The 16,872-nt window shown below is 37.5% G+C and overlaps 1 protein-coding gene across 3 annotated transcripts in view; it reads left to right on the plus strand.

Annotated features, from left to right (window-relative positions):
* Positions 1-16,872, plus strand: part of PTPRD (protein tyrosine phosphatase receptor type D) — a 1,191,315-nt gene that overhangs the window by 1,012,721 nt on the left and 161,722 nt on the right. For all 3 annotated transcript variants that reach the window (XM_063649531.1, XM_063649529.1, XM_063649530.1), the window contains 4 exons: positions 176-293; positions 6,753-7,340; positions 7,774-7,874; positions 8,718-8,977. In XM_063649531.1, the coding sequence (XP_063505601.1) occupies positions 176-293; positions 6,753-7,340; positions 7,774-7,874; positions 8,718-8,977 (1,067 nt within the window). The remainder of the gene's footprint in view (positions 1-175; positions 294-6,752; positions 7,341-7,773; positions 7,875-8,717; positions 8,978-16,872) is intronic.

The raw sequence follows: 16,872 nt of genomic DNA on the forward strand, positions 1-16,872 counted from the left end.
ATATCAGCATGAAAACAGATCTCCATAGCATGATCTCAGGCATGAAATTTCCAGGGCTTAGCATGGCCGCAAGGGATGTGCGAGCATTTGCAGAATGAAGGCAGACGGCCTTGTTTTTCCCCGAGGGCATTAGTAGCATGTTTTGAATCAGTGACATTCTATTTTGTCATTTCAGGACATGATCATTTCTGGGCTCCAGCCTGAAACTTCCTACTCCCTTACCGTCACAGCCTACACAACCAAAGGAGATGGTGCTCGCAGCAAGCCCAAACTGGTGTCCACCACTGGGGCAGGTAATCATGTCTGTGCATGTATGTGCCTTGAACAGTAATACTAACTTTCTAAATGGTATAGGTAGCTGCTAGCAGGCTTTTATTATAGTAACATCAGAGGAAATAAATGGACTATGGTCAACTTTTGTGTTTTTAGTTCAGGGGTAAAAAAAATAGATCAGGGAAAAAATAGTCAAAGTGCATAATTTGTCCAAACTATTCAATCAGTCATTCAACAAGTATTTTTTTTTGAGCACCTTCTGTGTGTCAGGCCCTGTTACCAGCACTGGGGATGAAGCAATCAACAAAACAGAACAAGAATCTGCACTCATGAAATTTACTTTCTGAATAGGACTAGATAATTAACAAGTGACAAAACGAGTATATAATAAAATGTCAGAAAGTGGTAAGATGAAAAGTAAAAGCATATAGACAATTAAGGATCAGGCAGCCTCTAGGGGCTGAGAAGTTCTTGTAGAGGAAGGATTATTTAAGTCGAGACTCAAATGATGTGAAGGATCAAGTCCCATGAAGATCTGGAGGGAAGGGATCTGGACAGGGAAGTCAAGCAACAATTTCAACTTCCCTGGACAACAAATCCCCTTAGAAGAGCTGCCATCTTGAACTGGGTTCATGACTTACAGTTCTACCTTTTGTCATTTTGTCTTCACCACCCACTGCTGTGGGGATTCTAAAGAAGCCAAACTGAACAAAAGATAGAAAACAAAAAAGAAAAAGAAGAAAAGCAAGAAGGCTAAATAGTATAAAATTACTCCCTTCTAAAGAATAAGGTTTCCTCAATGCTTTTTGGGATGACTTTGGTCAGCCACAGTAGGAAAAGCCAGCATGAAGGAAGATCTGGCATTGTAGAATGAGTAAATTAAGAGATAATTGCAGAAGGATTCTCCTCAATCCTCATATATGGCAATCTCCCGTGAACATGTAAACCGTGATTTGATTTACTCCGCCCGAATCACTTCTCAAATAACTTTTTAGGAACATACCTCTATGTAAAGGCATAAAGTAAAGAACAGCTGTGATGTTGAGTGCCCTCCTGGGTGCCATGCTCACTGCCAGCTTTGTCTAAATGTCATAAGATTTGCCTCGCTCGCATCCTGCCACCTGGAATTGCCTCAAACAGCAGGATTACAGATGGCAAAACTCCTTCAAGGCTGAGTCTTCTGGGCTTTTTTTTTTTTTTTTTTTTTTTTTTTAAATACCATTGTATCAAGCTAATTTAATGCCCTGAAGAGCAGGCACGTATTCAGTGAGGGGCGTGATGTCATGATGACTATCTGGCTATAGAACCAGTCTCTATTAGAACATCAACAACCAAGAATTGAATCTCAAATGGAAGAAAATACATTTTCTTCACCTACACTTATAAATATGTCATAATAACTCTGAAATGTCTTATATGAAGCACCACTCCCCTGTTGCCCATTAAATGGGGTCATGTTATGATGACAAGAAAGTAGTGGATTTATAGCCAAGGGATGTGAATTTTAGAGAAAGGAATGATTTTGTCTATTTTAATGTCACTAAGGCTAGCTCATCCCTTTTTATTTACCATACAATAGACATTTTAGAATTTTGGAACTTATTCATATATAGAATTCTTTTGGAATTTTCATTCACAATTTTAGATCCTTCTTAATCAATAGAGGCTTTAGTATTGAGATAGAAAATGCTTGTAATTTAGATGCCTACACGTTTACTTTTGTAAGACCTCCCCACTGCATCTGGGAAGAAGGCAGAAGAATCCAAATTTAATTCCTTCAAGAGCGAAGCTCTAGTTTTCCTTTGCATAAGCAGCCGCTACTCATGGTTTATCCCTAGGCAATTAGTGAATATATCAATTTGTTTTGTCTACTGTATTAAAAATCCTCATATATTTATGTGACTGTGAAGAATTACTGAGTTTATCTTACAGATGTGAGCTCCTAATAACCATAATTGTAAAGGTATTTAGTTACAGCTCCCACAAAGAATTCAGGAATTCTCTTGAAATTGTATTTTAATAGTAAACTTCCTGATTGTGGGATGTTTGTTTATTATACCTTGTTTCTACAACCTGTAAAGAATCATATCTTGGAAACGAGTTCTGATCATAGTTTAAGTAATCTATGTAAGATTCGTATAACCTCAAGGATGCTTCTGAAGAAAATGTTGGCTCTTATGTTTCAATGACTATGAAATATTTGCATTTTCTTTGTTAATCCTCCCATTATTCTGTATTGTAATAATTAGTTTACTGCCTGAGGCCTTGAGGTTAAAGGCAAACAGAAAATTCATTGGTTTGACATTTTCTGTATATTTTTACATGAATTTCAGTACTATATTGAACAGCTATGTTTAAGGATAATCAAAAGATGACGGTGACAGGGAGAATTTGGAAATGTTAGCCCAAGTCTAGTCAATTGTGATTGTTGTTGCGTTGGTACTAGGTTAAATTGGGGCTAAATTTAGAGCCATTGGGACTGAGTACCTTGGTTGATCTCCAGTGATTCCAGTTGCTGAAAAGTAAAGGGCAACCACACATATGTACCAATTCTGAAGTCCTAGGAGATTTTTAAAAGAATGTAAGAGAATAAGAAAATGTAAAAGGGAGAAGAGTTTATATGTCATGATATAAATTTTAGAGTTATTTACTTTGTAGCTGGACCTTCTCTGCTTCTTCCAATATGTTCATTAAGACCCTGCTGAGAAATGACCTTCCAACTCCCCTGAGTAATTATTTAAGACCCTTTCATCTTACCAACCCTCAAGCTCCAGTGCTGGAGTGAGCAGAACCATTGAACCAACAGCTGGCATGACTGACAAAAGTAGTCTACAGAATAACCCTAAGGCATTAGAAACCTGACTCCACAGATCGCACAATCTGTTCCACCTGATTATTTTCCCAACTAGAGTATGCCTGTATTAGAGAACATGGACGCTGCTGTATCTGTCTTTATTTCCTCACTCAACTACCTGTGTGCCAGTGTACAAGTATTTGCACAAAGTGAATTATTGGTAAATGTTTGATACCTATAGTGTTTCTGGAAGCCAGGAATGCAGTGAGTTCCATTGCCAATCTGTGGAGTTTGGGAGAATTCTTTTTAACTATGCATTCAATGATGTAGAAACTCTCCTCATTCCTTTTCCCTTTTTTATCCCATCCTGATTCCCTGGATAAAATACCACAACTGTCCCAAACCCTTACTCCAGCCTATTTAAACTGTGTTTACTGTTTCTATTATTCACATGCTTATGGAAATTTTAGTCATCCCTTCGTGTGACGACCCTTCATGTGGCCAGCCTCTCCTGAGGTGATGTTGGGTGTTCTTCCCCAAGCTGCATAAGCATTCATTTCTTTCTTGAGTCCTTCCTTTATGCTTTGTGGCACTTCCAGGCTGGTCGTCTCATAGTTTTCAGGCTTAGTAAAACTTCTGCCCAGGGAAGGAATGACTGTTGTGGGTTTGGCAATAGAGAGCAGACAGAGATCCTCCTGTACAGCAGGGGAAGCCAGTAGGTCAGAACTAATGCTCTTATTTCTATATCATTACTTTGATCTTATGATTCCAAGCCAACAAGCCTTTCTGTCCCAGGATAAGAAAGGTCATGCCAACTTCGAAAACAAAAGAGATTACTCCATCCTAAGCTTTAACTCCCACAGAAGAATAAATGTATACATTTACAAAGTCAGTGGGTTTTTTCCTAGACTTTGTCAGCCCGTTAGATTTCTCCAAATGTGTACCATAGCAATATTATAAAGTGAAACATCAGTTAATAAGAACATGCTCATAAATGACAAATAGTAGAATGCAATCTGTGTTTGTGGTTTAGATCAAAAAATTATTTGTATTTATCCTAGCTTTATGTGCATCTTAAGGAAACAGGATACACGGTGTATATATTATTATGCAGTTCGTTGGAACTAGAATTTCAAAAAATTTTAATAAATATGTTTAATCTATTGTCTCTGGAGAATATTGAGAATTAATAGTTGTGTTTCCACCCACTCGTTTCAACTGAGTTTCATATATTGAAGGCTGTATTCTCTGCTGAAAGTTCTATTTCACCATGGATTTTTCTCAGCAGAGACTCAGGTGTTTAATCCTTGACACCATCACTGACATTTGGACAAATCATGTAAATGCTCTATATACATAAAGGGGAATTAAAGATGTCTGCCAATGTCCCTACCTTAAAGTACTATTTTAAAATTAAGATAATTGTAAATATATTAAAAGCAAATGGAATAGTTCACACAGTTTCCAACTTATGGATGGGTGGTGTTCTGAGAGTGTTAGTTGGTTGTTAAGATCTCTGGATGCATTTTTCCTGAGGAACACCATGAGTACACAATGATGTGGTTCCTGGACCTACCTTCAACACACATGTTTTACATATACAACACAACACACAAGTTTTATATACATAACACAACACACATGTTGTTGAATAATTATTTATCTAAAAACTTTAGAAACTATTGTTTTCATACATTGTAGGTCAGCTGAGTTATGTCAGCATGCGATGAATCTTCCCAGCATGTGAAACAAAACTGTTGCTCCATTGGTTAAGGAAGTAAATATCTTAATGATATTTCTTAGAGCAGAGCACACCTCCACTTGGGTCTCACTTTCTGAAATACAAAATGAAGAGGCTAATCAGTCCATCTCTGAGGTTAATATTCTATGTATTGTCTCATAATCTTTTTAGTGATTTTTTTACCTTAATCTATATCCCCATGGTATGATTTTTTATCACCTGTCTCCCATTACTGTAAGCTTTCCTCCTTTCCTACTATCTTTCTTTTTCTTCACGTTCATAATTTTGAGACACAGTTTCACTGTCACTCAGGCTGGACAGCAATGGTGTGATCATAGCTCACTGTAGCCTCAAACTCTTTGGCTCAAGCAATTCTCCCACCTCAGCCCCCTGAGTGGCTAAGACTACAGACATGTGACACCATGCCTTTCCCCCCCGCCCCCCGTAGAGATGAGGTCTTGCTATGTTGGCAAGCTGTTTGTTTGTTTGTTTGTTTTTGAGACGGAATTTGTTCTTGTTGCCCAGGCTGGAGTGCAGTGGCATGATCTCGGCTCATTGCAACCTCTGCCTCCCGGGTTCAAGTGATGCTCCTGCCTCAGCCTCCCGAGTAACTGGGATTACAGGCATGCACCACCACGCCTGGCTATTTTTGTATTTTTAGTAGAGACAGGGTTTCTCCATGTTGGTCAGGCTGGTCTCCAACTCCCAACCTCAGGTGATCCACCCGCCTCTGCTTCCCAAAGTGCTGGGATTACAGGCATGAGCCACCACACCCAGCCGCTGGTTTTGAACTCTTGGGCTCAAGCAGTCCTCCCACCTCAGCTCCCAAAGTGCTGGGATTATAGACATGAGCCAGCATACTTGGCCTTTCTTCTTCTTTCTGTTAACTTGGTTTAGTTTTTATTCTGATGATCCTCCCTCAGTGTCTTTCACTGTGGATTCCAATAGTAATTGCTCTCCATTAAAAGTAAATACAGATATAATAATGCATTGAATTAGTAGATTAGAACTTTTCACGTATCTAACTTAAAGGTAAATAAATTCTGTATTCATTGGAAGCTAGCCTTTCACCATAAAAAGTTTAATATTCAGATTATTAATAATTATGGTTAATATTAATAGAATGCAGAACCTCATGCTAAGACTTTTACATGAATTTCCTCATTTATTATTCATAAGAACAATATAAAATAGCTCTTAATATAATTCCCATTTTACAGATGAAGAACTTGATGAAGATGAATGATGTGGATAGTAAAGTTAGACAGAAAATGTAAATTAAATTCATAGTAAGTCAATACGATATTATTTTGTAGCACAATTAAGCATTTAAGCAGTCGACTCCAGACAGAGGTGGGTTTGCCTTATAGATTTCTCACTTGTTACATGCTGGCCTTGGAAAGTTTTCTACCTCTCTGGGCATCATTTTCTCATTACAGAAGATAGAGATAATAATAACTAGTCCAAGAATGTAGTGAGGAGTCAGGAATGTAAACCAATTGTGAATACTATATGCAATGCACTTAGCATGGCGCTGGTACATTGCACGTACTCAATGAATAAATAATCATTATAGTTATTCTTATTAGTGATATCTAATTGGCTGATCTTTGCTCAAATTAATTTATCTTTGATATGAACCTTTAGGTGTGAAGGTTTAAAACGTGCAGGTGTCAAAAAAATTCCCTTAAGCTGTTGTTTCAATGATAATTTCTGTTTTGTGTCCATTATCAAATTCTAGTATCTCAGCCTACTTTAATAAAGTAAGACAAGGAGCATATTTCCACAAAGGTATGTGGATCAAACATTGCCTGTTTTGTTTTGTTTTGTTTTGGTAAGTAAGAAAATGGGAATACCAGTAAAGTGGAACTCTCTCATTTGGCAATGACTGAAATGTGAATGTTCAGATTGGTTGGTCTTATCACTCCATCCCATGTGCTCCAGTTCCAGGGAAACCTCGGCTTGTGATTAACCACACTCAGATGAATACTGCTCTTATTCAGTGGCACCCTCCCGTGGACACATTTGGACCTCTTCAGGGCTACCGTCTAAAATTTGGCCGCAAGGATATGGAGCCGCTTACTACTCTTGAGTTCTCTGAAAAAGAAGATCACTTTACAGCTACAGACATCCACAAAGGAGCATCATACGTCTTCAGGCTCTCAGCCAGAAACAAAGTGGGCTTTGGGGAGGAGATGGTGAAGGAGATTTCCATTCCAGAAGAAGTACCAACTGGATTCCCTCAAAACCTTCACTCAGAAGGCACCACTTCAACCTCCGTCCAGTTATCTTGGCAACCACCTGTCCTGGCAGAGAGAAATGGCATTATCACCAAGTATACCCTTCTTTATAGGGATATCAACATCCCCCTTCTCCCAATGGAGCAGCTTATTGTTCCAGCTGACACCACTATGACACTTACTGGCTTAAAACCAGATACCACATACGATGTAAAAGTACGTGCTCATACGAGCAAAGGGCCCGGGCCATATAGTCCCAGTGTCCAGTTCAGGACACTGCCTGTGGATCAAGGTAGGATTTGTCTGCTTATGGCCTTCCTCCTTTAAAGGAATGTCAGTCTTTGGAAATCAGTATTTTGAAGCTATAATAACTGATCAGCCCATTCGTATTAATAGGTTCAGCAAAAACAAAAAGGTAAAGTATGTAAAACTTACTACGTCTTGGATGCCTTAGATTTCAGTTATAGAGTGTCAAGCAAGTCTGGCTGACAGCACCCCAATGTCCTCAGGTAAGAAAAACACAATAGAGTTGGCTGAATTGGAGAGAAAGGAAAGATCTTTGTGAGAATGGGGTATTAAAATGAATGCTCTAAACAGGTAGGAAAATCATACTTCTCTCTCTGATCAAAGTAGACAGCATCTAGCATAAGCCCTATGGTCCATGGTGGAAAGGACAGGTCATCTGTTTTAAGAATGGTTTAAATACACTGTTTTTCCTTTTCCAGCAGTGTTTGCAAAAAATTTTCATGTCAAAGCAGTAATGAAGACTTCCGTGTTGCTGTCTTGGGAGATTCCAGAGAATTATAACTCCGCCATGCCTTTCAAAGTAAGTTGGTTTCTAATTTGTAAGAAATCACAGATAAAAGTAGAGGGGACAGTTTATCTGAGTAAGTTATTTGCACAGCAAGCAGACCACTTTGTTTTGGCCACATGTCCTTGCTATTCTCATTTGTGACTTTCACATGGGAGACAGTTTGGTGCTTTGTAAGTGTGTCCTTTTCACTCTGAAGAGGGAGCAGGAGCTTAAATCCAGGGCTGGCATCACTTGTAGGTTACCTACTACTTTGAACTTGAACTTTTTACATCTAAGCTAGTGCTTTTGTTTTTCAGGCAGAGAATGAAATTTACATGGTTTCTACCTATTTATATTATAATACCCTGGGAGTTTCCGAATTTGTTTGTTGGCCTGTATTCTTGGCACATTTTCAACTCTGGCTTGCCATTAAGAGATGTCAGCAAGTACATATTTATGAAATAAGAAATAGAGAAACATTTTTGAAAGTAAAAATATATTTAGAAAGAGGAACCAAAACCTTTAGAAAATAGACAATATTCATAATACATTGAAAAGTAGAGCTTTTCTGCACATATTCCATTAAGATCACATAGAACTGACAGGTCTAATATTGATAAGTTATTTTATATATATATATATATATATCTCTTTGTGTATTTTTGATAGACTTGGAAACATTTTATCATTACACAGTAGGAAATGACAGGAAAATTGATGTGATCTCCAGAATTATGACTACTTATGGGCTTAGAAATCACCTAAAATTAGAATTGACTATATATACATTTTCCAAAAGCAAGTGCACATTGGTTCAGAAAATATAGTTTGCCTCTCTGATAACCAGATTTTTTTTTGTTGCTTTTATCTCTTTAGATTCTTTATGATGATGGGAAAATGGTAGAAGAAGTGGATGGCCGAGCCACACAGAAGTTAATTGTCAACCTGAAGCCTGAGAAGTCATATTCATTCGTGCTGACAAATCGTGGAAACAGTGCTGGTGGGCTGCAGCACAGGGTCACAGCAAAGACTGCACCAGATGTATTACGTACCAAGCCTGCCTTCATTGGGAAGACCAACTTGGATGGCATGATTACTGTGCAACTGCCTGAAGTACCTGCAAATGAGAATATAAAGTAAGTTGATTGAAGGCTTAGGGCTGAAGGAAAGAATTACAGGTAAATAAGAACATTATATCTCAAAATTATAGAGGTCATAAAAGAAGATACTGCTTAATGTAGTGAAAGATTCTTCTGCTCAGACTCCCGGTTTTGCGATCCGAGTTCTGTTACAACGTGTCCTAGTATTCATTGTAACACAGATTTTCATTAATTTAACAGTGAGTTTTTAATCTGTATTGCAGGGACAGTGTTATTTAGGAGAAACAGAAAAACATATAGAACATGGTTCTTACTACAAAGCTTTTTGTTTGTTTGTTTTTGTTTTTGTTTTTGTTTTGAGACGGAGTCTCGCCCTGTCACCCAGGCTGGAGTGCAGTGCGGCGATCTCAGCTCACTGCAACCTCCACCTCCTGGATTCAAGCGATTCCCTTGCCTCAGCATCCCAAGTAGCTGGGATTGCCTCAGCCTCCTGAGTAGCTGGGATTACAGGCGCCTGTCGCCATGTCTGGCTAATTTTTTGTATTTTTAGTAGAGACGGGGTTTCACCGTGTTAGCCAGGATGGTCTCAATCTTCTTTTTTTTTTTTTTTTTTTTTTTTTTTTTAATCTTTTTATTATTATTATTATTATTATTATTATTATTATTATTATTATTATACTTTAGGTTTTATGGTACATGTGCGCAATGTGCAGGTAAGTTACATATGTATACATGTGCCATGCTAGTGCGGAGGGGGGAGGGATAGCATTGAGAGATATACCTAATGCTAGATGACGAGTTGGTCTCAATCTTCTGACCTTGTGATCCACCTGCCTCGGCCTCCCAAAGTGCTAGGATTACAGGCATGAGCCACCGCGCCCAGCTACTACAAAGCATTTTACGTCATAGTTTATGGAATAAGGTGAATAGGTGATTAACTCTAATATTTGGCAAAATATTTTTGTAATTATGAAGAAGTCTTACAAAGTACTAAAAGGTTGAAAAAAATGGGGGGAAATTAGATAATGGTATATGACACTGATGTATTAAAAATAGGAAAAATTCCAAAAAGTTAAAGTTAAAAATGACATTGGAAAAAATATAAACATTAGAAAATTCAAGTTTTCTGGTTTGAATGTAGCAGAGCATAGAGGCCAACAGGCCTGAAGTGGAAAATTAAATCCAGTCAATTAAATAAGTTTGTCCAAGGACATATAGCTAGTTGGTTGCATAACCAATAGAAGAAAAAAGTATTTTCACCAAAATATATGAACTACAAGTACTGTGGTGGACTCCGGGGAATAAAAAAAGATGGATTCCTGACTTCAAAGACCTTACCATAGAGTGAGAGAGATACAGAGAAACAGACAGTTGTAGTAAGCGTTAATGATAGAATTATGCTTTATCTTAAGAGCAGCTAATTCAGAATGGATCAAGGAAGTTTCTGAACTTAAGGGATAAATAGGAGGCATACAAATAATAAAAGAGAGACTATATGCAAAGGGAGTGGTATGTGCATAGGCCCATTACTAAAGGCACCCAGTGGTGCCATACGGCTGGATCCCAGAGCACCTGGCCACAAGTGGCAAGAGAAGGAAGAAAGAGGCATACAGGAGCCAAGGGTATACCCAGAAGTTAAAACTATATCCTCTAGACAATGGCAACCCATTACAGCTCTTTACCCAGGAGAGTGACATGATAATGTTTCAATAATACGTAATAAAATTCCATTTTAGGAAATATTTGTTGAGCATCTGTTGTGCTACCTGTTTGCAATAAGAATAAATCCTTTCTCATTTCTTCTATCTCGCACCCTCAAGTTTAGGTGAAACTTGCTATGCCAGGTTTGAAGGTCAAGCAGAGAGGCATTTATTCCCAGTTCATGCATTGTCGGAAGTTGGATAGATGGGAGCACCATAGAGATAGTGGTAGAGAAAATTGTTGGGAGGTGATCACATGGTTGACTCTAGGCAAATAACAAGATTCTAAAGGAAGATGATGATGATGGAAATAAGATGCAGAGGCAGACACGAGTTACACTAGAGTAGTAGTACAGCATACATTGGTAGCTGCTTTAATGATGAAATCAAGAGAGTAAAATATGGCTCTGAGGTCTGAGCTTGGATGGCAATGAATGATGCTGTCATCCTAAAGGATAAAAAAATTCAGAAGTAAATGAGTTTAACGTTGTGCGTATTAATATGAAATATCAGTGAAATACCTAGTTAGAAGTGTGGGCTTAGAGAAGTTATTAAGATTAAAGATGGCCAGGCATGATGGCTCATGCCTGTAATCCTAATTCCAGCGCTTTGGGAGGCTGAGGTGGGCAGATCACAAGGTCAGGAGTTCGAGACCAGCCTGACCAAAATGGCGAAACCCTGTCCCTACTAAAAATACAACAGTTAGCCGGGCATGGTGGTGCACGCCTGTAATCCCAGCTGCTCAGGAGACTGAGGCAGGAGAATCACTTGAACCTGGGAGGTAGAGGTTACAGTGAGCCAAGATTGTGCCACTGCACTTCAACCTGAGCAACAGAGCTATACTCCATCTCAAAAAAAAAAAAAAAACAAAAACAGATTATAGATATGCATTTAGGAGTTGTTAACAAAATAGCAATGGTTTCATGGAAGAAGACAGAATCATTGAAGCAATGAGGGGAAAATGTGAAGCAAAAGACTAAAATAAAGGTCTCCGTTAATAGGAAGAAGAGAGCCAGTAGAGGACACAGAGAGGGATTATTAGAAATCTAAGAGGAGAACTGAGCCACAGCAGCATGGCAAAGGGATTTTCTAGAAGGAGAAAAATTCAAAAAGTAGTCAAAAACTCCCCAAACTCCAGAAAACTTAAAGCAGATGGCTGAGAAAATCAAGTATTAAAAAATAAAATCAGAAATAAGAAATTTTAAAATAGTATAATTTGTGTAATTTAGGTATAATTAATAAATTCAGACCTGACACACATCCTAAAACCACCTTTCCTGAGTAAACTTTCAATTATTGTTTATTTGATAAAATAATTGATGAATTTCAACTAGGTGACAGAATTTCAAAAAGATTATTACTAAAATCAGTGAAAAGAATTTCTAAAAGCTTATTACTAAAATAAATTCAGTGAAAAGAATTTCTAAAAGATTATTCCCAAAATAAATTCAGTGTAAAATAAGGTCTTCACATTTGTCTACTCTTCTTTTTCTTTTTCTTTTTTTTTTTTGAGATGGAGTCTCACTCCGTTGCCCAGGCTGGAGTGCAGTGGCACCATCTCTGCTCACTGCAAGCTCCGCCTTCTGGGTTCACGTCATTCTCCTGCCTCAGCCTCTCGAGCAGCTGCGACTACAGGAGCCCACCACCATGCCTGGCTAATTTTTTTGTATTTTTAGTAGAAACGGGGTTTCACTATGTTAGCCAGGTTGGTCTTGATCTCCTGACCTCGTGATCTGACCCCTCAGCCTCCCAAAGTGCTGGGATTACAGGCGTGAGCCACGGCGCCCGGCCCTTCTTCTTCTATAATCTAGAAATCTGAAAATGAGAATGGAGTATTTGTGTAATTTTTATCCCAAGCAATTTCAGTATGACAGTGGGATTATATTCCTTGATTTGTGTATTCATTCTGAATGTTTATTAATTGATCTTGACAGATAAAGGATATTTATGGATTTTTAAAACCACTTTATTGAAATATAATTGATATGTAAGAAACTGTGCATATTTAATGTATACAACTCAATGAGTTTGGGGATAAGTATTTACCTATAAAACCATCAAGGCCATAGACATATCAGTTACTTCTTGATCACCCACCCTAATAGTCAATGTTAATAATGTTTCAGGGATTCAGTAGAGACAGTGTGTTCTTTCTCATTGTTCTCATACAGCATAGTTAATTGGGCAATTTGGACAAGCAAAGAGTTCACTGAAGCAGAGTCCTATAATAGAGAAAATTAGATAGATAAGGGGGGCTGTGGACAAGGCTCCTAACTCCGGCTTATTAGTTCAGCAGTCCTAGAGAAAGTGACAAATGAGGCTTTTTAAGCTGAGGCTTAAAAAGTGACGGGAAGTTAGCTGGGCCGTGGGAGTGGAGACACAGCCCTTCACTCAGAGGATAGAGCGTCTCTGATGGTGTAGAGGCAAGTGAAAGACTAGGAATTGTTGTTTGGCCACATTGCACTTGTCTACCTCTTCAGACTTTCCTGCTGGCATTCAACAAATATATATTCTATACACACTATTTTGTCAGGGCTATTTCTGGGAATAGAAAGATGACTGAGATTAAGTCCTACCTTATAGTAAGAGAATAGATTCAGAAAATAGATAATGTGAATATAATGGGGTGAGTACTGCCAGGTATTGTGGAAACATAAATATCAAATTTTAGCCCAAGTTGGGTGTCAGGGGAGGCCTCCTGAAGGAGATCATATCTAATCTGAGTCTGATAGTGTGAGAAAGATTTAAGAAAGGTGAAAAAGTTACAAATAATGAAAGAACAGGGAAAAGATAGACTATAAATTCATTCCATTAAAAAAACATGCATGTCTCTTCAGGAAAAGAGCAGTTGAAAGAGGAAAATAGTATAGTATATTCTTCAGCATTTACTATTAATTTAGTTTTCAATACTTTCTTTTATTTATATAAAAAATGACCTTTAAGAGTCTGTTCACCAAATTGTATTGCTAAAATGTGTTAGCTGTTATTGGAAATTGGCACTTTCAGTGCGTTGGTGGTAAACTTTAGTTTCATTTTCCAATTTCTGAAGGAGTTGCGAATATTGCAGAATGTTTTCTACCTTTGTCAGTTTTTATTTTTAGCTTGTTCATTTTTTTTTTGTTTTATTTATGCACTTTCCCCTTCTATATTTGAAAAGGGAGTCAGGGAAAAGGTAAAAAACTTTGACATCACAGAAATGAGACCATTATGAAGCAGAAAAAGAAAGCAAACTATTATGGCCATTTTTTGTTTTCTAGAAATGAATGAAAGATTCTCAGAAATATATTACAGCCACTTTGGGGAAGAAATGAGTGAAAGACTAAACCAGGAAAGTACTTGAGTGAGAAAAGTATCAAAGAAATGGAAAATGAAAAGCAAATCTTTTAGTGAAAAGCCTTAGATGATTTCTATTTAGTGGAATTCTTAAAGGGATAATAGTGTAAGGTTACTATTCCTGTTTTCTAGATTGGTTAATGTAGTACGGTCAGGTATTACAAGAAGCTCCGTGCCACGCTGTGTCACTTGCAGTGGTTGGCAAGTTTAGAAATTAGGAAAGGTTGTAGCTTTTTATTCAGTATTCTATGAGAAAAAATATGAGGAGGAAACAGAACTCATTCCAGAACTGTGGGCAGGTTGCTAACTTTTATTTAGATGAAAGCTATCCAGAAAAATGCTTCCTATTTGTTTTCAAGCAAAATGCAGTTTTGGTGATTGACACCTGTTTTCTTGACCAACAGAAACCATGCTCTCATTTCTGGCCAAGTTAATGAGGAGGTCTTGGCCCCTACTCCTTAACTCCTCAACACCTAACAGGTGTCTAATGATTTCTAATTAATTTAATATCTCTTTACTTTCATACTTGGTTTTTGTGTTTTTTGTGTGCCACACTAGGAGAGTTCCCTCACAGAAAGGCTTAATTTCTTTTGTAACAGCCTTAAGGATACTGCAAGTTCTGGTATCAGGAATTCTGTGGTGCTTAAACCTACTATTTAAATAGATTTGGGGAGCAGAATGCCAGTCAGATCTAGCAGTGCTACTGTTGTTCAGAAGCAAGTTGTAATGACATAGGGAACTTCTGTGACTTTATAGAGCGGGATTTTACTCTGGGTATTTAAAAAATGCACAACACAGATTATACAAAGAGAAAAAACTACCAGAAGTTACTCAACGTAAATTAATTTTGTAACAACCATTTTATGTTTATAAAAAATGGAAATAAAGAATAAGGGTATTTTATGAAATTTTCAATTTCTTTGGTCTTACTAATTTGTTCTCAACTTTTTCTTTTAAACAAGAAGATTTTTATGGAAGCATGGCTTACAGTGTTGCTTCATAAGATTTGCGTTCCACTATTAGCAGCCTAATGAAGAGTAATTAATCATGTGTTTGTGAGTTAAAGTAGTAAAGGGTTAAATTTGTATAGTACTTTGCAATTTACTGAGGATATTAGGTTTCATTTAAGACTCACAATAACCCTGTGTGGTAGGTATTCTTCCTCTAATTTACATATGAGTAAAATGAGGACCAGTGGTACTAAGTGTCCTGGCCAAGATCATACAGCTGATACTAGTAACAGTTAATACGAACAGCGGGCATACTAGGTGCTATGCAAAGGACGTTACACACATTAACTGATGTAATCCTCACAGGAATGGTGCTCCTTATTTTATAGCTGAGGAACACACAATATACACTGACTTGCCCCAGCCGGCAACACAGAACCAGAGAGGAAAGACTTGAATCCAGGAAGTCTGGCTCCAGAGCCTATGTTCTGAACCACAGCCCTGCCTCTGTGCCCATAAGTTTATTGGTCAAAATAGAACTTTTTTTTCTAGGTCAATTGATAACTGATTAAAACTCCAGAAGAAGTAGACATAAACAGGACTGTCCCAGACAAACCTTAGAACTAAGAGTGACCAGGCATATGTGCTTGGGTACAGATCACAGAAGTGTGTGTTTAGTGTCATGAAGCAATAAAGTCAGTGGGTTGCCGTGAGAATTTAAGGAGAGGTAAAGTGGGAGGCTTACGCAAGGAATGACATTCATCATTAAACTCCTAGATGGATTTTTCACCTCCCAGTTAAATAACATGTTTGAGAATGCTAATACACACTAATACAAAAAGCCTGACTGAATTTGAAGTGGGACTGCCACAAAAACCAGAGTTTGCCTTCTCATATAATTATGGGGAACTGGGCCCCTTGATGATAACATATTAAATGAAATTAGTAAAACTTTACTTAATATAATTAAAACTCTGAAGGTTAGATTTAATTTATCTAATTAAATCTAATATACTGGGAAAACACAGCTTACTTTATAAGTAGTCAAGGGCTTTACAGATACATTGATTCTGAAGTTATTTATTTTTCTATTACTTTAATAGTTAAAGTCTATGTTGAAAAGCTGTTTTGAGTCTAAACTCCAGGCTTGAGGCAGACAGGCAAAGCAGAATGTTGAGTTTAATTTTACCCATATATAAAGCTAGCTCCAAAAGCAATTTATTTTTTTTTTCATTTCAAGCACGTTCTTTCAGCTCATATGATTTGGTTGATATGAATTTGTAGGGCACATATTAGCTGCCCATTTCACTCCTCCAATATGAATCATCTTATCTTTCTTAATGTCCTGTGAGATTAGAACAAGGGTCACGAGTAGGCCAGTAAAGAAAAGAACGTTTGCAATAAAGAGTTATATTTTCTAGAAACTCTACTTGGGCATGCCATTGCTGGTTTGAAGGAAGGAGAAAAAGTTTGATGAGACTGGGAGTTGAAAATTCTGATGGAGAAGAACCGCCAAATATTTTTGACTGCCTGATTTAGGAGAGGCGTTAAGTCCTGAGAGCCACCTCTTGTACCCACTTTCTTTACAGTGGAAGAATAATTCCATGATAAAATGGCAAAGTTAAGCAAGTGTTGGGGATACTATATGTATGTCTGTTTTAGTAATGTTTTTATAAATATATAAATTTGTTGTATAAGAAAATTTATAGATTAAAAATGGTTCATAGAGACCATATAATGGGGGTAATAGGTTTAAAAAAAATCAGGGAAGATTTCACTTAGAAAATAATCAGTTAGTAGATATTTAAGGAAAGAGAATAGTTAACTAGGTGGGAGTGACAGAAAGTTGTAGGCAGGTGGAACAGAATGATCGATAGTTTAATGACAGAATGGACTAAGTCAGAGATCTTCAACCCCTGGGCCGTGAATGGGTACCAGTTCCTAACCT

This window comes from Pongo pygmaeus, chromosome 13 (assembly GCF_028885625.2).
Source record: "Pongo pygmaeus isolate AG05252 chromosome 13, NHGRI_mPonPyg2-v2.0_pri, whole genome shotgun sequence".
Lineage (NCBI taxonomy): Eukaryota > Metazoa > Chordata > Mammalia > Primates > Hominidae > Pongo > Pongo pygmaeus.